Source organism: Hippocampus comes, unplaced genomic scaffold (genome assembly GCF_001891065.2).
Source record: "Hippocampus comes isolate QL1 unplaced genomic scaffold, H_comes_QL1_v1.1 scaffold352, whole genome shotgun sequence".
Taxonomy (NCBI): domain Eukaryota; kingdom Metazoa; phylum Chordata; class Actinopteri; order Syngnathiformes; family Syngnathidae; genus Hippocampus; species Hippocampus comes.
In genome coordinates this window covers 79,312-102,058 of record NW_017804847.1, presented here as the reverse complement: position 1 = coordinate 102,058, position 22,747 = coordinate 79,312, and the positions used below count along the sequence as shown (strand labels likewise).

The following is a 22,747-nucleotide window of genomic DNA, read 5'->3' as shown; positions in this document are numbered from 1 at the left end:
ATTTTGTTGTTTTATGTGTGGTTGTGTGTGTGTGTGTGTGTGTGTGTGTGTGTGTGTGTGTGTGTGTGTGTGTGTGTGTGGTGAAACAAATTGAATCTTTTTTCTCTCTGTAGGACGATACATACACAGAAAGCTACATCAGCACAATTGGTGTGGACTTCAAAATACGGACCATAGAACTAGATGGAAAGACCATAAAACTTCAGATTGTACGTAACACACCATTTGTCAAGTGTTCAGTGTTTACTGGAAATTTGTGTCAGTTGAAAATTGTTTATAGTAGTATTTCCCAAACTTAATTCAACCAAGGTACCTTTGTCCTCACAATAAAATGTAGGAAAAATAAAATGGTAATCTCATCTCGATTTACTCAAAATTATACTTAATTAGTGTGAACTCTGGGCTTATTTAACACAAAACTAGTATACTCACAGAAAGCCATGAATTATATGATTCTATGTCCCTGGCATAAGTAGATGAACAAAGATATGTTTCTGTACGGTAATTAATAAATCATATTTTTAAGACAAATGAAGTAAAATTGGATGCCATAGTTTCCCGTGAATAATAAGCTATTTTTTGCAAAACAAAAAAAGATCCGAAATTTTTCCCCCTGTTGTTCAAAAATGCACAATTTTAAGATTTTATAAAAGTTTACCAGTACCCAGAGGTTGTTCAATGAATACATAACTAAATAAAAAGGCTTACCTACATTTCAACATTATGTTGGAATGTAGGTAAGCCGTGTAAGTCGAATGTTACAAATTGAACTAATAGAAAATGTATATATTATAATAAGTCGTCTGGTGTTGTTGCGGCCATTTCATTTTTTGTTGGTGGTGCGGTGACAGCAGGACAGCTAAATAACAGCTTAGTTTCCTTATACTGGACCTTCTTATTATTTACCTTATTGATGTTCTTCTCGTCACTGGTTAGTTGATGAAAAGTAAATACATATTCTGTGCTCGTATCCTGTAGTTAGTCCATATGGTCATGTGTCACTTAGACACATTAGCCTGTTAGCATTGGCCGCAAGACATTCATGGGTACTTACTGTGTGCACTGAAGGGCACGTCGTTGACTGTTTGGATACTGTAGAGCAGGGGGCCGCCACAAATGAATTTTGGCTGCTACTATTGGATTTTGGACGACCTGTCATTATGGAACTCTTGTAATAACTTCCGTTGTTACACAGTACCTCATGTAAAAGTACCCCAAAAGCACCATGCTACTTGCATATCAAGCATATAGCGTATGTAGTTCTGCTGTCCCTGAGCATGCTTAAAGCTGTTTCATGACACTCTTGTTGGGGTTGACTGTAAAACGAAACACACAACAAAAACAATGACATCGATTGTATATTTAAATTCAAAGCATGCGTCATTTGTAAAACATTTCAAGTGTGAATGCTAAAGGCAATATAATATCTCATTCAAATGCTAATGGAAATTAGCTACGACTTCAGGAATGATATGCCTTCAAATAACAAATATTCACACACTAACGCTGTGAAAGCACATATTTACACAATTAAGATATTATTGTCACACACTAACGCTGTGAAAGCACATATTTACACAAGATATTATTGGAGTATGTTCTTATTTACTTTCATGCTACTTTATTTTGTCATTGTCCTTTCAAGTCTTATTTAAAGTTGAGATTTCAAGCATTCAGGAAATGTTCTTTCCTCAAAGTTCAAGGATATAAAGACTGTTTTTGTCATACGAACACACCATTTCCACATGACATAACATGCAATGCAATCACAGAGATCCCCTATTAGCCTAGCCCAGGGGTGGGCAAACTTTTTAGCTCGGGGGCCATATTGATTTCTAAATTTGACAGGTGGGCCGGGTCAGCACAAGATATGGTACATATAAAAAAACGTATATGTTGACAATCCATACCAAACATCAACAGAACAAAAGCATTCAAGTATTACCATACTTTTTTTCATGAGAACAGTGAGATAACTATGGTATATGTCCGGTATGAACGTCCAAGTACGGTATGTTAACAACATACACTGGTGACAACACAAGCAACAAAGTGCAACAATAGATTGTCCAAAAACTGCGGCATACAGTACAGGTACAGTATATGAGAAAATATAACAAACGTAGGACTATTTGCTCCACTCACTCACTGTCTCGAACTCGCCCTCCCCTCGATCCCCACACAAGACAGCGTTGCTCAGCTGATACAGTCAAGCCATTTCAGGAAACGTTCATTTACTGGACTGTCCGTCGAGCCGCAAGCAATTCACTCCGAGCATGGAAATAGCCCGAATCGGGCTGAGCAAGAATCGCTTCCTCGTTTTTCAAAGTCTCGTAGATTTGAGTCTTCCAGACTCCAAGCGTCTCCTGAATGTTTCGTACTTCGTAACCTACTTTGTTTAATGAGATACACTTCATTTTCTTTTCCGCGGCCATTACCGCTCCTCTTTGTTTGGATGCCATGCTCTAATAAAGGATGTAAAAATGTTCGCAATTCCAGTAAAACTCACTGCAACAAAGAGTCGCTTGCATGTCGCCGTTTTGGATCCAATGACAGAAAATAGCGGTGGGGATAATCTATTTCGTCGTATCGAGCGCGACTTACTTGAGTTAGTGCTACTCCGGGCTTCCGTATCGTCTCCCCTCCCTCCTTGTGCTCTGCGACTTCAAGTAACTGCGTCACCTGGCGTTTAAATGCCTGTATTACAAGTCCAAATGAAATGAATGCAATAATTTACATCGAACCTTAATTGTGTACTGTACCAACCTTCGGCGGGCCGGATTAAAAAGACCAACGGGCCGGATCCGGCCCGCGGGCCGTAGTTTGCCCATGTCTGGCCTAGCCGTTCCAATACTTTTGGAGGGGACTGAATGTATCACAACAAGCAACAGTTCTTGCTTTATTAAACCGGTTAAAAAGAAAAAAAAATTGGAAAAAAAAGACGACCTCCTTCACACACACTCTTTAGTGTCTCTCACACACTCTTTAGTGTCACACACACGCGCGCAAACACGCACATTTTTACCATGTCAACATGAAACAAACCAGCGGAGACAGCGACTTCGACAAATTCAAAAATTTTTTTTTTTTACCTTTGACAGTGGGATACAGCAGGTCAAGAAAGGTTTCGTACCATCACTTCCAGTTACTACCGAGGCGCTCACGGTATCATTGTAGTGTATGATGTCACAGATCAGGTAAGTTTAAACGCCACAGCATTTCTTTCTTTGAAACTCTCAAGTTATTCTGTTTGATTTCGCTATTTAATAAAATGTCTCATTTTTTTGTGGCTCTAATGTAGTGCAGATGTGGTTAGAACCAAGTCAACGAATATTCTCTTATTAGGAGGATAAGTGGGACAAAGAATGGATGGATGGGTGAATCGTTAGCAGATAGAGCTGTGTGATATTCCGATGTATCGGGCCACTTCTCTCCTATTGCGTACTGTGGTACTGTACCTCTACTTACGAAATTAATTGTTTCTGGAAGAAATTTCTTAACTAGAAAATATGGTAAATCGAGACGCGTTTTCCATGTAAATGCCCTAATCCGTTCCAAGCCCCCCCCCCCAAAATTCAGACATAAATGTTTTCTAAAGCATGAAAATGCACAACATTATATAACAAATACATGTTACAATTAGATTATTGCACAATAAATGAGTAGTGCATAATGTAAAAAAAACCAAAGAATTGAGTAAAGAATAAAAATGATGGTCATTTAACTTTTAACTACGTCCTCACTGTTTTTTGTCCTCTTTAGTTCATGTTCTTTCTCAGAAGTGGTTTTTGCCTGCCGTTTGTAAAGAACTGATCCAAGGACATTTGCTTTTGTCTGCTTTTTTAACAATCCTTTGAAAATGTCCAAGGCAAACATCAGCAGAGTGAGCGACCGCCCGACTGGTGAACACTTTATGGGTGATTCACATTTACATAAAACTATCGGAACGCCTCATGGCCCGAGGTGCGAATGACGAGGACGCTGCATCGACATATCTATTTATCTATCTACACACATAGACATACGGTAGAGATCCCTCTTAGCCAATGGGATGCCAGGAAGTGCTCGTTAATAGCCAATGGCAGAGCAGCTATACATATGTTGCGTTCACGAAACCCGGAGATGCGAGAAGCAGTTGAGACGTTTCGTAACTTGAAAATTTCGTATGATGAAACGCTCGTAAGTAGTGGTACCACTGTTCATGGAGCAAAGTAAGTGCTGTTTGTAGGGTATTAATTAATTAATCTCTGAAACTCAAAATATGTTCTGGTCCAATTAAACCAAGTTTGAACTTTATGGCCATGATTCCAAAACTTATGTTTGGCAGCAACACAACACAACACAGCTCATCACCAAAAGATCATCATACCTACGGTGAAGCGTGGCGGTGGGAATTAGGAACAGTTGCTAATACCAGTTAATGTGAGCACAAAACCTTCAGGCTTTTGCTCGAAAGTGACAAAAAATGTCAGAGAAAGCTTAATTGTATTTCCGAAATTGATTAGGGGTTAATGACTCACCTAATATGGTGGCAGTTTTCATCTGACTCCCATTTAGCATAATTTTGAATGGATTAATGATGGTGGTCATCTCAATACTGCCACATTCCCAAATAAACTTATCACTTATGTCCGTCTAAATTGTAGGTCACATTACTGGTGTAAAAAGTCTGGAAATTGATATATATATATATATATATATATATATATATATATATATGACCTGGGGGGTGTAGACCTTTTATATTCATTTTCCCATTTTTAGTTAGTTTAATAAATTGATGTACTGTATGTATGTGTATACTCAATCGTCCTTTTTGACCTCACAGGAGTCCTTCAACAATGTCAAACAATGGCTACAGGAGATTGACCGCTATGCCAGTGAAAATGTCAACAAGTTGTTGGTCGGCAACAAGTGTGACCTGACGACAAAGAAGGTGGTGGATTACACAACAGCAAAGGTAAGGCCACACCATGTTTCATAACAACAGTGTTGCTGATGATAAAGCAAGTTTATTAAAGTGCTCATGGTTCAGCACCCGAGGATTTGGGTATTTGCCGATTTTGTTTTATATAATAATATTTGGAATATTTTTGTTTGTTTGTGTTTTTGGGGGCGCAGTTGTAATAGAATTATGTGATTTCAAGAGTAACGCTATTTCTGAATAGCTACTGGATGGATTTAGCTAAAATTTACCAGGGTTATAAGAGTTTTGGAATCTTCATTATAGTTAGTTTTTGTGTTATTTATTTATTGTTTTTCCTTTTTATTTAGTTTGTTTTAATAAAGTCAACACGGTGGTAACTGGTTAGCATGTCCGCCTCACAGACAGAGGGTTCAAATTCGGGCTCCGGCCTCTCTGCTGCTTGGAGTTTTCATGTTCTCCCTGTACCTGCATGTTTTTTCTCCGGGTACTCCGGTTTCCTCCCACATTCCAAAAACATGCATGGTGGATTAATTGAGCACTGTAAATTGTCCATAGGTGTGATTGTGAGTGTGAATGTTTGTTCGTCTGTGTGTGCCCTGCGATTGGCCGGCGACGAGTTCAGGGTGTACGCCGCCAACTTCCCAAAGACAGCTGGGATAGGCTCCAGCACACCTGCGACCCTCGTTAGAATAAGTGAAATAGAAAATCGACAGATGGATAGTTTTCAGAGCGGTGTGGTTAATTTTTCATTTTTTTCAACTATGCTTTTATTCAGATGAGTTTTTATTAGTTTTAGTATTTTTTTTTAAATTGTGTGTAAGATATTTTTCTAGGGTTTTTTTTGGATAATTTTTTTTCAATTATGTGTTCATTATTTCATGAGTTTTTGTCTTGAAACAAAACTTTACTTCATGGTTTTTACATTAAGATGTTAAAAAAACTTTAAGACACAGCATATGTTTTGAAGCCACCCACTTTTCAAGTGAATAAAAGTATTGGAAAGTGATTGATAGGTGTTCCAAGCTACTCAGGAGTTCTGTTTGTAGCCTGTTCAATTGATTGCTGAAACGTTGTGTGACTATTCATTATTTGAAGGATTATCAGTCGCAGAAGTCAATGCTAAATTCCTGTCAATGGGATTTTGCATTGGCTTTCACGTTATCACTGGTGATGTTTTGAAAACAAAGCATGTCTTGGATTTCAATTTACAAGTGTAGTTGTTTTTGTTGCATGTTTAATTTAACAGTAAACACCAACCAGGAATTAGAGCAAGTCTCATCTACTTGCAAAATCACTCATTTCTGTGTTCAATTACTCTTGGATATTAACAGTTGCTATTCTTTCGTTTATTCAAAACAAAAGAGAAACGAAACAAACAAACAAAATAATGACTTGTTTTCTCAATAGTCATTCAAGAAAACCAAAATGAAAAAAAAAAAACATAACGCCTGCCTATGCTGGATGTCTCCTTTCTTGTGTCCAGGAGTTCGCTGACTCTCTGGGTATCCCGTTCTTGGAAACCAGTGCCAAGAATGCCACAAATGTGGAGCAGGCCTTCATGACCATGGCTGCAGAAATTAAAAAGAGAATGGGCCCTGGGGCCGCAGCCGGTGGTGGCGAGAAGCCCAATGTGAAGCTGACACCTGGCACTACCGTCAAGCCTTCATCGGGAGGTTGCTGCTGAGAACCAAACGACAGCCCCTCCCGCTCACCTGCCCTCGATTCTGCAGGCCCGTGCGCCTGGCTGCCATCTTCCTTGAAACTCAAGACCACAATCCGACAGGGTAGGGCTGACACGAGTCACATGTTTATGTGAGAACAAGATGAAGTTGCCTGTATTTGTACAATAATGTAGCACACTACCAAAAACAAATAAAGCATTCGTCTTGTCACCCTATGCTGGTATTGATGACAAATTGTACAAAAGGTGATCATTTCACCTTACCTGGCCCAATCACCTTTGTCGCTGTCTGCTGAGCGTCATTTCATTAATGAGAATTTTGTGTATGTGTGCGTGTGTGTATCACTGCATTCCATTTGGGGTTTGGTAACAATCTGTTTCATGAAGTCTTCTTTTTTTTTGTATGCCCCCTTTTCTCTTGTTTCGGCTTCCTTTTAGTAATTTCATTCCTAGTGTGTTCTCTCTTGATATGAAGGGTTTTTTTTTTGTTTTTAATTCAGTAGCCACAGAAATGTCTCACCATTCAACATTTCAGCTGTAATACTTATCGACCTAAACAAGTGTAAATGAAAACACACACAGAAAAAAAAAAAACTCTTACCTACTTGTGCAGGTGTGTGTCTACATGTAAATCTCCCTCAACTTGGGTCCTCGAACAGAATGTTGGGAGATTGAGAAAATTGCACAGTATCTTCATTGTTCGTAGTAGGAGTTGAGGTAACACTAGTCGACAAGGCCCCAGATATTTGACAGAACCCTCAAACTTGCCACTCGGAGAGGACCTGTGCCCGAAGAAGTCACATCGATCCCTTGGGTGAGAGGGAGATTGTTTTTCTATGTGTGTCTATGTATCCATCTCTCTCTCTCACACACACACGCACACATTACTTAGACTATATGTCAGATCTCATGTCCATTTAATAGTCCTCAATGCATTAAGATTGTCTTGATTCAACGTGTAATACTTAAACTGAAAATAAATATTGTACTCCCAGACTGTATAAAAATGAAAAAAGATCCGTATGTGATTCTTGCTGAGATGCATTGTAAAGAATATACACAAAACAATTATTTATTCTACATTTGGGGAAATTTGACAGTTACATAAGAGAAATGTTTGCAAACTGTTGTGTATTGTGGTAAGTGCAGAGTTGCATATAAATACAATGTTCTCTTGTTTTCATAATAAAGGCAACTGAATTCAGTTTGAAAGACGCTCTGGGAATCTACGTGTCTAATATTTTCAAAAAGGCTGATGGAACAGGGTTTTGTACCACCTGACTACATGAAAGCTTCAAATGCTGTCCAGGTTGTGAGTGAAAATTGTTTATTTGGATGAACAAGTATAACATTAGAAAAACAGACAAAGCATACACTTTGAAAAACGTAACTTATTGGCTTGTACGTAATAGTATTGCCACAAATGAGGATGACCTTTGAGTAATGACACAAAATTAATCTCTTTCTGCCATTTACTCAGTGCATCAACAAAAGATATCACAGGGCTTTTCCCAAAACATTTTTTTCTACAATTTACATGTTGGATTAAAAAATAAAAAACTTTGAAGAAGTCATGTACATATGTATTCACAGCCTTTGTAACAAAGCTAGGCGGCATGGGTTTTCTGCGTGGGTTTTCTCCGGGTACTCTGGTTACCTCCAACATTCCAAAAACATGGGTGGCAGGTTAATGGAACACTCCAAATTGTCCCGAGGTGTGAGTGTGCGCATGGATGGTTGTCTGTCTCTGTGTGCCCTGCCACTGGCAATCAACTGGTTCAGGGTGTCCCCCGCCTACTGCCCGAAGGCGGCTGGGATAGACTCCAGCACGCCTGTCGACCCGTGTGAGGATAAAGCGGATCGGAAAATGGATGAATACAATACAATACATGCTGATTTATATAGCGCTTTCACAACAGCAGCAGCTGTAACAAAGCGCTTAACAAAACAGTTAACATAAAGTAAAAAAACACAACACGTGAAGAAGTCATCTATATATGTATTCACATCCTTTGTAACTTAACTCTAAATTGAGCTCACTTTCCACAGCTCGGCCATACAATGTTTCTACAGCCTAATTGGGGTCTACCTGTTGAAAATTCAATTGGTTGGACACAATTTGGAAAGGCACACAGCTGTCTGTATAAGGTCATACGTGACTACACATCAAGGCACAAATCAAACACTTAAGTCCAAGCAGTCTTGAGGCACAGATCAGGAGGAAAGGTCGAGAATTTTTTTTTTCCTCAGTAGCTTCCATCGAAGTAGTGTGCTTGGTGGATCAGGGCCCAAGTCAAGGAGGTGACTGAGAACTCAAATGATCTCTGTCGGCGCTCTGCGGAAATATGGAAACCAGGACAACCATCGCTGCAGTGATGAAAGGCTTGTATGGCAGAGTGGCCACATGGAAGAAACTTCTCAGTAAAAGGGCACACGCAGTGAGCAGCTTCAGGACAATTCTGCCTCTGAGTGGCCCAGACAAAGCTCTCCGGAGAGTTCAGAAAACGGCTTGATGGAGCTTGAGAGGTGCTGCCCAGAGGAACAGGCAAAACTGCTCAAAAATAAGGTTTCCCAAGCTTGTCTGTATATCTGATTCGGAAAGACTTGAGGCTGTCATTGCTGCCAAAGGTGCATCAACAAACAATTCAGCAAAGGCTGTGAATAGTGGTGTACAAGTGATTTGTGAAGTTTTCAATTGTTTTGGTAGATATTGTTCTTCTCTTTTGTTGTCTGGTACGGTTTATGCCTCGACTAAGAACATGTATTAAAGGTAGTTTGCTATTTTGAAGGGAAAAATTGAGTCTGTGAATATGCTGTTACAAAACATGTAAAAATCAAGTCACGTTTTGGAACTGTTTACATTTTAGGACACTTGGTGGCTGTATACCTGTATTACTTCACCACAACTCGAGCCGCTTTCTGCCTGATCAAGCATGTTTAAACTATAATCGATTTGTTCGTGGGTATATCAATAAAAGTATTGTATAATGTTTGACAAAATTACAGAAGAATGTAATTAAAAAAAAAAAAAAAAGACAGCCTGACAAGCAACACGGAGAACTAATGACTTACATCCCAAAATACGTAAAAGTCTCAAAACTGTCCAAAGATATGAATGTTATAATATAAGTGCCATGTAATTGTGTGGCAACCAGACCAGAGTGTACCCACTTCTTGCCCAGACTCAGCTAGGATAGAATCACCCATGACCCCATTGAAGACAAGTGCTTTCAAAAATGGGTGGAGCTTGGACATTCACTTGGTGGATGTCCCCAGTTTGTCCTGAAGAAGTGGATCACTGGGCTCATTAGGATGTGTCTGATTGTCCATGGGCGATAAGATGGAGGACAAGTGCTCTGTGCGATATTCCATGGCTCTTGACTGCCTCTCAATCAACAGCAGCGTGTTTCTTAACACTGAAATGATGGGAAGGAAACAAAACTCAGTCTTTGCGCTCATGTTGTTCATTATCAACCGTGCAGAGGAGGAACCTTACATGGAGACGTGCCGTCCATGCACCCTAGAAGCAGCTCGCCGGTTTGCAGAACATGAGAAATTAAGCGCTGATGACTTCTCAATTCCTGCTGAAATTTCTGAGAACAAGAAGACGGGTCAATATTGCCAAATGAATACTTTCAATTTTGAATCTCCGAAATTGTGGATGATACCTGATATTCAGCAAGTGACCTCTTCACGTTTTCATTGTCTACCGTGGGTCGAGCCAACATGTCCATCTTCTCGGAAACCTTGTAGAGCCAGTGGATATATTGCTCCAAGAGTGAACAAAACATCTGTAACAAAAGGTACAAACACACAAAGGTTGTCTGGCGGACACAGTATTTGACTTAGGAGCAAAAATTGGGCCCACTAGTTTTCTTCTTTTCATGACCTTTCGGCTTGTTAACATTAGTCATTCTGACTAAGTACACCCTTGGCAAAAAGTAGTTCAATTTAAGTATACCATAAGTAAACTTTTTTTATACTTAATTGGAGGCAGTATTATACTGTCAGTGTAATTTTTAAATACAATATTTTTATAAACTTCACAGAAGTATGCTTGGCTTGTACTGAAAGGTACACAGACAGATACTTATTGTATACTTTTAAAACTTGATTTGTTCCAATTTAGTATGAAAAAGTACACTTTATATACTTATACTTGAGTACACTTTATCAAGCATACTTTTTCAGAATGGAACCAGTTAATAAGGGCAGTATCAATGAACATGACACCCCAGAAAAAAATAAAAAATCAGCAATCGCTATGAAAGAGGGGAGGCGCCTGGGCCAAGGAAGAACTCATTAGATTTGAGGGAGATTGTGCATAGCTAGGCAGACACTGAAAATTATTGCAGTTTTTTTTCCATTAAAATTATTGCAGTTTTTTTTCCATTAAGCTTTACACAGCAATATCAAATGGTGTGACACAATACAACAAATGTGCATAAGTCCTCTCTGGTTAACAAGGAGGGAACCACAAAGCAAGAGTGATGCGCCTAAAAAGCAACAGTCTGCACATTAAGGCATACACCCAGCTCCTTTTTTAACAGTCAGTACCACAATAGTCTTCCGCTTTGTGCTTAGTACTTCAGGCATTATGCCGACTAATAATTTCTTTTAAGTTTTTTTTTTCCTAAACGACAAATGCAAAGATGGAAGTAATTTCACTGCATTAACATGACAAGACTGTTGTTTGCTCACACGACAAATGTAATTTAATTTATCAGATGCAGATGTAAATACTGAACCTGCAAATGAAAGCACAAATATCCCTTGACTCGTAATCATTTGTTGATGTCACAGAATGTTTCAGATTCCAGTTACGGAAATTGCCTCACTGTTCCAATACTTTTGGAGGGGAGCGTTGCACTTTTCTGCCTTCCTTGCAGTCAAAACACTTTTACAACATAGTTCTTCTTATGTAGTCATTCAAGTTTAGTGATGCCAGGACAGAAGGTAAGTTTTTTTCTTTATGATATCAGAAAGAGCTGAGTGCAATTTATTGTGAAAGAATTGAGCAGACTTGAGAGGAAAGTGGAGATAAACTCTGGAACCATTGGATGCCTCCGGAGGCAGACCATTCAAAGCGGTCCCTATTTTAGTACTTACGCGGGTACGTTGCATCAGAGAGCAACTGTGGTCCTGCTCCTCCAGGATGCCCTTCTGAGAGTCTCTCAGGTGGATGCCACAAAGCTGCTCCACCAAGGTCTCCACCTCCTTGAGACTGTCCTGAGTCAATCCTGGACCAACAGACTCCATCCATGAACTGGGACTTCTCCTCATTGCCTCAAGGTTACTATGATCAGCTGACGATAAGGAGGAAATAGCAGTCACGACCTAATAGTTTTTTTGCATTGCAAACCCAACATGACACACTTGTATTCACAATACAGAAGAAAAAGCAATAGAAAGAGAAACCCTTAAAATTAGAATCCCCTGAGATCACTTTTGTTCAACGGTATGAGTATCTGATTTAGTTGCACTCCTATAATTTATGTTAATTTTTGCTCTTCCATCATCTTTTTCTTACCTTGGTGCTCTTTGGCACCAGCCTCTTCAGCCAGCTCTTTCTCTTGCTGTGATAGAGTCAAGCAATGCGAGGCAGAGCCCACACACTCACACGTGGCTGCGAGTGGGCACTTCAGCCAGGCTGTCACCTCCTTTACCTTCAATCAGATAAAACGGGGCTCTTAGTCACACATTTTCACCATTTCAATAATTCATCCATCTTCTACACTGCTTATTCTAACTCGAATTGCGGATAAACTGAGGTGAGTTACACCGAGGACTGGTTGCCAGCCAATCGCAGGGCAGATCGGCTATAGCTGGTTGCTAACCATTCACGCCAACATTTGTATTTACAAACAAAACAAAGATTTCAATTAATTTGTGAAGGATGTGCAGCACCTGGAGAAAACCCACACAACCACAGGGAGAACTTCCAGACTCCCCACATGAATAATGCAAAATATAGTTAGCGTATTTTCCGCACTATAAGGCGCACCTAAAAGCATTCCATTCTCTCAAAAGCCGACAGTGTGCCTTATAATGCCTTATATATGGATAAATATTCTGATTTCTTGGACGTAGTATTTTAAATGTCCTGTACAGTGCTTTGTTACAGCTGCAGCTCCTGTGAAAACTCTACGTCAGGGGTGGCCAACCAGTCAGAGACGAGGAGCCAATTTTTTTACTGTGTTACTGCAAAGAGCCACATCATACCCTTCCTCGCGCACGTGCGTGCACACGCACGCACGCGCACACGCACACACACGCGCACACACACACACACACACACACACACACACACACACACACACACTTTTTTGGCCCATGATCGACTTTTGAAGTGACCAACTTCTCATGAACGACCCGATCGCGCACGTGAAAGCACACACACACACACGCACGCCCGCCTGCGCGCGCTCGCACGTACAGACTCATGCGGGTGCCTACCAGTGCACTCGCGCACATATGCACGCACACCACGATGAGCAACAGTCGGAACGGGCCGAAAATGAATGAGAGCTGAAGATACAAAGAAACAAATCTTTTTTTTCCCCACCCAGTTCTTTCTCCCACCCCTTGCGGTCAACTTGGGACCAGTTCGCTGGCTCCCGGTCAATTCAGATCGACGTATTGGGCACCCTTGCCTTAAAATCAGAGGTAATTCGCTGACTCGCTTAGCGCTTCGCGCCGTTGTTTGCGCATGAGCGGTGATGCAGTCATTTGATTGGTTGCCCTCTATGTCAATCAAGTAACGGGATTGACGATAGGCTGACGGAGTACGTTCTGTGAAGTTAGTGCCTTGTTTGAATGGCATCGCAACTGCTGAGGCGTTTTCGACGCTTGTCGTGTGAGAGCCCAGGAGCCGCATTGAACAAGCCAAAGAGCCACATTTGGCTCGCGAGCCGCGGGTTGGCCACCACTGCTCTACATAAATAAAGCTGTATCGTATTGTATTCCTTTAGCACAGCGCTATCTAGTGGATGCATAATGCAACCACAGCCACTATTGTAGCTTCTATTCTATGCGCCTTATAATACGCAGCGTATTATAATACGCCCTACATCTGAAAACTGTTTTAAAATTGGCCATTCATTGAAGGTGCATCTTATACTCTAAAACGCCTGATAAGTGCGGAAAATACGGTACCTTAAAAAAAAAAAAGTGTATTTATTCATATGTATGGTATATTGGGCACCCCGGTGGTCGAGTGGTGAGCACGTAGGCGTCACAGTGCATAGGTGGAGTGCTTGATTCCGGCTCCGGCCTTCCCGTGTGGAATTTGCATTTTCTCCCCATGCCTGCGTGGATTTTCTCCGGGTGCTCTTGGTTTCTACAAAGCAGCTCAATTCGTCGTCGTACAGTTTTGGAACCATGAGCTAGCTCACCAGTCGGCATCCCGCGGCTCCGGAGCCTCATGCGGCTCTTTCATCCTTATAATGCGGCTCTGATTGGCTTGGGAAAATAAATTAATAAAATTTTTTTTTTGTATTTAATTGAAGTGTGTTTTATTTGTGTTAGTTTTTATATTATTTTAGTTCTAAATTTGAAGATTATTGTGATCTTGAAATATTAAAATATTAATTAAATTATTTGATATTATTTTTTCGTCGCTCAAAATAGACGTCACACTGCGGAAGCTGGTATACCCGCTGAAACGGCGTCTATTTTGAGCGACTTTCAACCCCGGCAAAGCCAATGGACCTGCTCTGGAGCTGGAGCTGGCTGACATAGCTGACAAAGACATTTGGGTGTCCAAATTCAAACGCTTGACAGAGGACCTTGAAGATGTTGCCCGTCAGAAGGCCACTCTTGCTCAGAATCACAAATGGAGTGATATTGAGAACCTCCCGAGACCGGACAAACTCATATTTGAAACATGGAATGCCATCCCCGACACCTACACGAACATGAAGAAATATGCCTTTGGAGTCCTGTCGATCTTCGGATCCACATATGTATGTGAGCAGCTATTCTCCACCATGAACTGCATTAAAAACAAACACCGCTTACGGCTCACAGATGACAGCTTACAGTCCTGCGTAAAGATGAAAGTGACTTCGTACAGCCCCGATTTGCAGAAGCTGTGCGCAGAGGTTCAGGAGCAGAAGTCCCATTAACCAGGTAAAATAAATATTTATGCAGATATTTTGCAAATATTTAATTTTCATTGTTTAGTGACACAGTGCTTTTTCCCCCAATTTATTTTATATATTCAGGTCAAGGCTCCGCTGCATACTTTGAAAGCCCGAGGCGATATAAGGATGACGGCTCACGGATTTTTCCCTTTTGTTTGCTGCATGCACAATTTAAATTCAGCTTTTTAATTTATTCGAAAGAGACATTCAGACATTATTATTTTTTCAAGAATTCAAAATGTGTTCATTACATCGGTAAAATTTAATTTTCTCCGTAGCACTTCATAAGACATAACCACACTATAGTTGTTTATACAAAGTGTAAAGGTAAGAAAAAGCAATATATACAGTGTTATCTTCATTTTAGATAAGATAAATGGATATAAGGATGACGCCTCATGGCATTTTTCTGCTTTCGTTTGCTACATGGACAATTTAAATTCAGCTTTTTAATTTATTTGAAAGAGACATTCATTGTTATTATTTTTCAAGAATTCAAAATGTTCAAAATGTGTTCATTAAATGAATAAAATGTAATTTTCTCTGTAGCACGTGGATTTCATAAGAAACACGCTGCGGTAAAGTAGTAGAAGTTTTTTTTTTTTTCATTTTAGATGTGCGGCTCCCAGTGTTTTCTTTTCCGTGGAAACCGGGTTCAAATGGCTCTTTCGGTGTCAAAGGTTGCCGACCGCTGAGCTAGCTCCAAAAAGAATATGACATGCCAGTAATTTGCCATTGAGTTAAACAAAAAGGAAGACTGGAAATCTTTCGGAACTGGAATTGAACCCTGGACCTCTGCTCTATGAGGCCGACGTGCTAATCAGTTGACCACTGTGCCGCCCAGAGTTTGACTAAAACGTATTAAATGTTGCTTTTGTGAAAGCACCCAAACTCGATTTCTGAAGCAAACTGCTGTGGTTGGGTACCAGGGCAGTAGTGTGCAAAAAGATAAATCAATTGGTTTGTCATCTTTCGCAACTTTCAACAACAAACCAACAAATAATTATTCCATATCAGTAGTGCTTGTTGAAACTGCACCCTGAGAATTGGTGTAACCAGAAACTTTTGAAAGTATAGTTAATGCCAGCTCGACAACACTGACCTGTCTAGTGAGGAGTTGCACCTCTTCCAGGTGATCAGGCAGAGCCCAAAACTCCTTGTCAAAGTCCCCACCTACAGATTGGGACTGAGGAAGAACACTTGTTGCGTGGATAAAAGCAATGGAGGAGGAGGGTTGTGCATATTGATGATGGTGCTGACTTCTACCCTGGTGACAGTTCCCAACTTCTTTGTCCATAACTAAGCCCAAAGTATCCAAAAACAACTCAGAAGAGAGTGATCTGGAGACAAGTGCAGAAGAGTCCACACCCGTGGAATTGATTTTCTGATCCATTCTGTCCCATGCTTCTGTCTGCATGGTGTTGCTCAGGTTTAAATCCGACCCAGATGGGCTGGTGGTACGAAGGTTATCCAGTTCAATACCAGAATCCACTAAGTTCAGGTCTTGTTGTTGGCGAGAGTCACCAAGGAACGCAGCGCTGTCCCACTTCCTGTCCATCTGCCCAGGTCTAAGAGGGTAAGTGTAGTCCAGCAAAGCTTGATACTCCTGGTTTGGATCCCAGGATGCGGTGTGTCTATTTGTGGATGTGGGCAAAGACTTCGGGATAGCACAGTCCCAATAGTTTGCTTCGTGATATGACATGGTTTGTCTTCTTGACTGCCCGGCTAAAGAGTAGAGATTTTGTTTTTTGAGCTCTGTTGTTTGGTCTCTTTTAGAATATGATAAACGTGGGGTGGGGGTATAGGTGGGGTACAGAACGGTGGATGTCAGTTGCAGCCTCTCAGGACGGTCCTTTTTCTGCAACTCCAGAATGTTGCTGGGGAGGTCACACTGAATTGATTTATTTCTGGTCAAAGTCAATCCAACAACAGGTTCTTCATGTTCTAACTTTGTGCTGTCCTCTGGGAAATCCAAAAGTGAGCTGCACACTTCTGTCGAGGCTGAATGATCGGCGACATCACTGGGAGTGAAGTGATTGCTCACGGACTTCAGGTCTTCTCCTAACCAAGTCAGCAAATTAACCTTGACGGAACGCTGACCTTCATGTTTTCCGCTGGTACTGACATGCATCTCCTGTGAAATATCAAAAATGTGTTTTAAAAATCAAATCATATTTCAGGTAAATGTGAGTGCTTGGTTTTCGAAGGTCCTGGCACATGGGGTTTCGAGATTACGACGGCGCGCAATGAACTAGTCTAAAACTATAATCCTGTCATAATCTCGAGGTGTATTTATTACGGTACTATTGATTTCTGAGTATGATGTCTTTTTCAGACTAATTTATATCACAGAACGCAAATAAGATGTATACACACACACAGACACACACACACACACACACACACACACATACAGTATAAATACACAATATTCAACTACCGTATACTTGAATAAGGTAAGGCCAAACAAAAAAGATGTTTCCGGTAACATGAAATTTCAGCATTGGGTCGGTAGGTCGGAAAAAGTATTTTTTTTTTTCCCCCATCAAAAATTTAAACAAAATAACCATAAAACATAAAACAAGGAGCTATTGCACCCCCCGCTCGCTGCCGAAGGCGGCGAGAGAGTTGGGTACCCGGCGGCTGGGTGTTAGGTTCCGAGGTCGGCCGGCGGGGAGAGGTACCCGGCCGTGGCCCGGCCTGGACTAGAGTTGCGTAGACTAGGCGGACGGTGCGTCGACGAGCGCGCGGACGCGCGGGTCGGGCGGTCGGGAAACGCCGACGGGCGCCTGACCACGGGTGGGTGAGACGGGCGGGACTGGGAGCGGCCGGCCGCGTGACGCGCACCGACCGACCCCGCGCCCGACACTGTCCCCTACCCCCGCGACGCCAGCAACGCCCCCACCGCCGTCCCGCAGCTCCGCGGCCGGCGCCGCCGCCACCTATTTACGTAGTTTTCTCCCCGCTCCGGACTCGGGGGGTCGGGGCGCGCCGCCGCCTCCGCCGTCCTCCTCCGCCGTCCTCCTCCGCCCTCGGTTTTTACTCGGCCCGTGGTGTTTATTAAATAGTTCGGTGAATTTTTTCGATACATCAATGGATGCTATTTCCTTAACATTACGGTGCGAGCATGCGACTGTAACACAGAAAACGCGTTTTAAACTGTCGTCGGAGATCGCGGCCGCCGCCATGACAGGGCAAACGACGCACGCGTGAGTATCGCGAGAGTTTGCACCGATGTAAACTCTCTATACAAAAATGTAGAGGGTTGTTTGAAAAAAATGCCGACCGTAAAGTTTTTTTTCGATGTAGAAATTCTCGGTCGGTCAGGTTACCGGAAACACACTAGTTTTTTTTCTCCGCCTAAATAAGACAATGGGGCACACGAATATGGTTTCGTGAGACATGGATAGTAATTCAAATTGTGAGTATCCTGTAAAGACATTCCATCAATGTTGTACTTGCCTTCTGTTGATGCTGCTGCTGAGGAGTCTTCTTTAAAATGGATGCCTGTTCCATATAGAAGAGAGGCTTTCTCATCACATATTGCCTTTCAGTCAAATACCTGGAAGTGGGTGCCATGGTAACACTTTTATGGGTCTGTTCCTTTTCCCAATCTGTTGCTCTTTTGCCACTCGCAACGTCTGTTGCATTTAATCTCATGCTGTGGCTAACACATGTATCTGGAGGAAGAAACTTCCATGGCCGGCTGCATTCAACGGCGTCCATTGGAGAAAATATCATCTATGAAGATCCTGTCAATGAAATGTACATTGAAATAAAATGACATCATTAACTATCATAAAATAAAAAGGACAGAAAATGTGTTTTTAATCAGTGTACTGTAGTGCAATTATAGACGGGTGAAAGTTACTGTTATTCGAAACAAAGGAGGTGACTAAAGACGCAGAAATGATGCAGTATTTCCCGACACAATGACAGTGCATAACTTTTTCTTATCAAAGTCGTTTGGTGGGGTCTTGCATGCGTGAAAAATCACTTTGGATGTTGCTGTTTGCAATTCATGTCAAAAGGTACACAGCGTTGCAGCATTTACTATTTTTGTATTCAAAATAAAATGATATATAATGATTTAGGTGTGTAGATCTGTGACTTTTTTGTTGCCATTTCTTAGTTTCAAATTTTTGTGTGGTTATTTTTGGGTCACCACAATCAAAAAATGGCATACTCAAAATATAGCACAGGAGTTGTTTGTGCTGGCATCTCAAAACAGCAAAGCAGTGAATATTCTCAAGAAAGTTAAAAAAAATACAAGAAAAAGTTTTTAAAATTACAAAATCGACACAAAAGTACTGAATGCAGTTTCACAAAAGCATCCAACCTCAAGCCAACCCAAAAGACCAAATAATTTGAAATGTTTTTGACTAATCCTTAACCCTCCAAACTTAATACTCTACCTAAAACCTTCCAAATGACCCAAACCCAAAGCCCCTCCACTGGGCATCACATGGTACAAATTCACAAACATAAATTTATCTTTGAACTGGAGGTAATTTTCAACATTTTAATGAACATTAAATAAACACGGCACCATATTGTCCGCTAGTAAATAAAGACAAAAACAGCAACCATTTCAGCAGACACATGACCTACGAAACGTGGAAATCTGCTCTATTTTCGGGACCTGATAGCCCTTCCCATGTTTGGCCTTCTTTACTTCCTGAACAGAGGACAGCGAGTAAGAATGTTTGTGCGTGTGAGTGTTTTCAAATGTAGCAATAATGGCAATTGCATTGGGAGTTGTACAGCATTTTTCATTGGAGTGACAGTCAAGGAAGAAGTTCAAAACAATTCGGTCCATCTTTAGCTACACTCTATTATTACTATGCTTAACACAACATCCCAACTTCATTGGAATTGAGCTTGTAAATAACAACAATGTCATAGTCTTCAACCCTTCCTTATGTAGGCTATATCTTAAATGAGTACAAAGAACATCCTTTAGAAGTACAGTAGCATATCTGTTTTAACTTTTGTTTTTGTCGATCAGGGATGCACAATGCACATACATGACCTAATTTAGCCAATGACATAACCATGTGAGGGATTAATAACAATTCAAATGCAACAGGTAGATTGTTTTCTAGTGCTGTTGTTAAAGCGCTATAAAAATACAGATGAAGTGCTGTTGTGTTGCAATGTCGCGGATGTCACAGCCAATGAAAAATGCACAAGCTTTCACAACAAAAAAAATCATTTAGCAGTTTTAAGCATATGCGAGATCCAGCCGGCCGTATCAATACCATTACAAACAAGTGCAAATATGTTGTATTTTATAACAATACCAGACTATATATTTTTTGGGCCCTATACAAATGCACCGACGGCTCAAAAAATTGCTCAAGCGCACAGGGGCAGTCAGTGAATGGGAAAGAATGATCAATAGGCCTCTCAAAATATCTACAGCAATGGCTTTGTGACAATTCGCTTTTGCCTGAACGATCACGCCCTGTTTCCATGTTTCAATAATAGTTATAAAAGCCAAATGTGAAAATGCATACTTGAATCTCATCTTAATTTTCCAAATGCATCTGGAGCAAACCGCACGCTTGAGATCAGGACTGATATTTGCAACTGTGATGAGCTCCGTTTCCGAGTCGATGATGATTAACCATACAGGATGCATAAAGGGTGAGTAGATTAAAAGATAAACAGAAAGGCATGTGGACACATTTACAATTAAGTTGTCCCTCACCGTCTGTTACTATAACATCGTTTTTAAATTAAAATTGGCTGACAATTCAGTAGCATTTCGACGGCTCGGGGTAATTTTACGTAGACGGACGTGAACTAACGGGATCATACAATGTGCCATTTGTTATTTTGGTTGAGGCTTCTTGTGTTCCGCAAATGTCACGTGGCAGTGGTCATTGTGGTATCGTGTGATGAACCATAGCAACAGCCGGACGGAATTGAACTACCTGTACGAAAAAAGCAGCGGTTGCACGGGACACAAAGTGTTAAGAGTAACAGGAAAAACCAACCAAAAGATGCACAAAACTCAAAACAACTTTAGTCTTGCAAAATTAAAAAAAAAACATGACTACCCCATGAAGAATTCAACATTTTGGCTATGTCGCAAATTGTATCGCTGTATAAATTGTGAAAAATACACAAAATTTAAACAAAAATGCTGATGGACGTGTCATTATCCAAAATCTGGCATACAGACCATCAGTATGAAGTGGATTGTTTTGAAGCGAGACGTCGCGAGTGTAATGAGTCAATGAATGAAAAGTTTGTTTCACCATATACGCTAACTAAAGACGGACAAAGACCGAGAAAATGTGGTTCAGTTTCTGACCCCGATGATTAGAGTATCTTCGCGATGAATGTCCATTTGTAGTGACGAGCCGTCTCATAATTGTGTAAGGCTCCCGGTCCTCCTTCCCCAACCATGTTGCGTTTAAGTGCCAATGTTAAAGTGCTGAACTCACAACACCCAACTAACATGTTCATAGCCTTCACTATATCCGCCGAATAACGAACTACGAAAGAAAACACATGTTACCATTGTGAACAAATTCTTTAGCTGTTTCAACACGTTGTACTGTGTGGTACTGTTTATGCAAAATGTAGCACATGAACGTGGTATAAAATAAATTACTCCCCATATCTCTCAATTGACGAGGCGTACTTCAACTTGTTGTCCCTGAAATTGAAATTACTTTCATATAATTCTTTCGTTGTATATTTATACACATTGGTGACGTTATTTAAATTTACAATTAATCTTCATACTAAAGTCCCCAGGGAAGAAGTGTCTGAATTGCGAGTACACTAAGGTACCTGAATGCGACACTGATGTGTGATTGGTAGAGAAGAATGCGAACTCAGTCACTCCATAGTTGACTCATTCAGTGTAAAATCCTACGCCGACGTCGCCGCCGTATTAAATGTGGCAAAGTGGTATTATAGTGTGTGATAACGGCTAAAAATGCACGTTGTTAATTGTCTTTTTACTGCGGGCATCGCTAAAGCACATGCTGCCTAACCAGTCACATCCGTGGTCGATGGATTATCTTGAGCTGGCAAAAGAGAAGTGCTTACTAACACAGAGTTAATACAGAGAAATTGTTATTTTGTGTATATAGGAAGTCCGAAATATTTTGAGTTCAGTTCATGAAAAAAAGATCACTAAAACAATGGTGCTGTTTTATGGACAGTGTTCAGATGAGGAAATACACTCATGTTATATCAGAGGCCAATATGGATGGTATCAGCGAAGAGTTCATTTTAACAGCACTACAAGAGCAGCAACAATTTTTTTTCCCTCCACGGGATCGAAAATGAATATTAACCCTTTCGGGGACAGCAGTTACTACAGTAGACAGCTTTTATTGCGTTATCAGGTTACAGGGTGCATGAAAGGGTTATGCATTGCCATTGAAAAAGTCAGAGACAAAACAGTTTTTGCTTCTGGGATGCCATCTGACTGAAAAATAAACTGTTAAAGGTGTGATGTTTGAGGAGGAGTAGCTCCTTCAGTCAACACTTCTCCATGAAAGTAAATTCGTCCTCTTTGTCAGCAGTAACAGCTTGCTCAAAAGCCAGCTTCTACTCCTGAGAGAAAGCAACATTCGTCCAAAATTGTGTGACAGGTATTGTAAACACCAAATAAATCGTGTACGTTGATCTAAGAAGAACTACTCAAAACTTTGATCATTTATGACCTATTATTAATGAATATGTATTAGAAAAGTGAAGGTTTATTTTTTGAGAATGTTAAAACCAAAATGGCCTCCACTTCTCTCGCAAAGGAATCAAACACCATTAATTTAAATTGTTTTATTTTGTTTCCGCTATGTTTGATGATCAGAAATTAAGTATCTAAGGAATAAGTGTCATGTGATATGAAATATGTCACAAAGCATGTTTCTCACAGTAAACTAAATTTACCAAGTTTAACTTGGTGAAAAAAGGCAATTTATCTGTGTTATGACAACTGTCAATCGATAAACAGTTCAAGTGTACAAT

At 40.7% G+C, this 22,747-nt stretch overlaps 2 protein-coding genes across 2 annotated transcripts in view; one reads left to right on the top strand and one right to left on the bottom strand.

Annotated features, from left to right (window-relative positions):
• LOC109520080 (ras-related protein ORAB-1-like) overlaps window positions 1-7,825 on the top strand; it is a 10,549-nt gene extending 2,724 nt beyond the window's left edge. The window contains exons 3-6 of the mRNA XM_019877035.1: window positions 114-209; window positions 3,102-3,197; window positions 4,829-4,960; window positions 6,411-7,825. Coding sequence (XP_019732594.1) covers window positions 114-209; window positions 3,102-3,197; window positions 4,829-4,960; window positions 6,411-6,611 — 525 coding nt within the window. The 3' untranslated portion in view covers window positions 6,612-7,825. The remainder of the gene's footprint in view (window positions 1-113; window positions 210-3,101; window positions 3,198-4,828; window positions 4,961-6,410) is intronic.
• A 1,504-nt stretch (window positions 7,826-9,329) lies between these two features.
• On the bottom strand, window positions 9,330-21,186 carry cep68 (centrosomal protein 68). Its single transcript, XM_019877026.1, has 8 exons — window positions 21,075-21,186; window positions 18,215-18,504; window positions 15,855-16,886; window positions 12,139-12,274; window positions 11,718-11,914; window positions 10,277-10,399; window positions 10,105-10,201; window positions 9,330-10,024 (listed from the first exon to the last, which is right to left on the bottom strand). The coding sequence occupies exons 2-8, from the start codon at window positions 18,491-18,493 to the stop codon at window positions 9,864-9,866; spliced, it is 2,025 nt and encodes a 674-aa protein (XP_019732585.1). The 5' UTR covers window positions 18,494-18,504; window positions 21,075-21,186; the 3' UTR covers window positions 9,330-9,863.
• Between the last annotated feature and the right edge of the window lie 1,561 nt (window positions 21,187-22,747).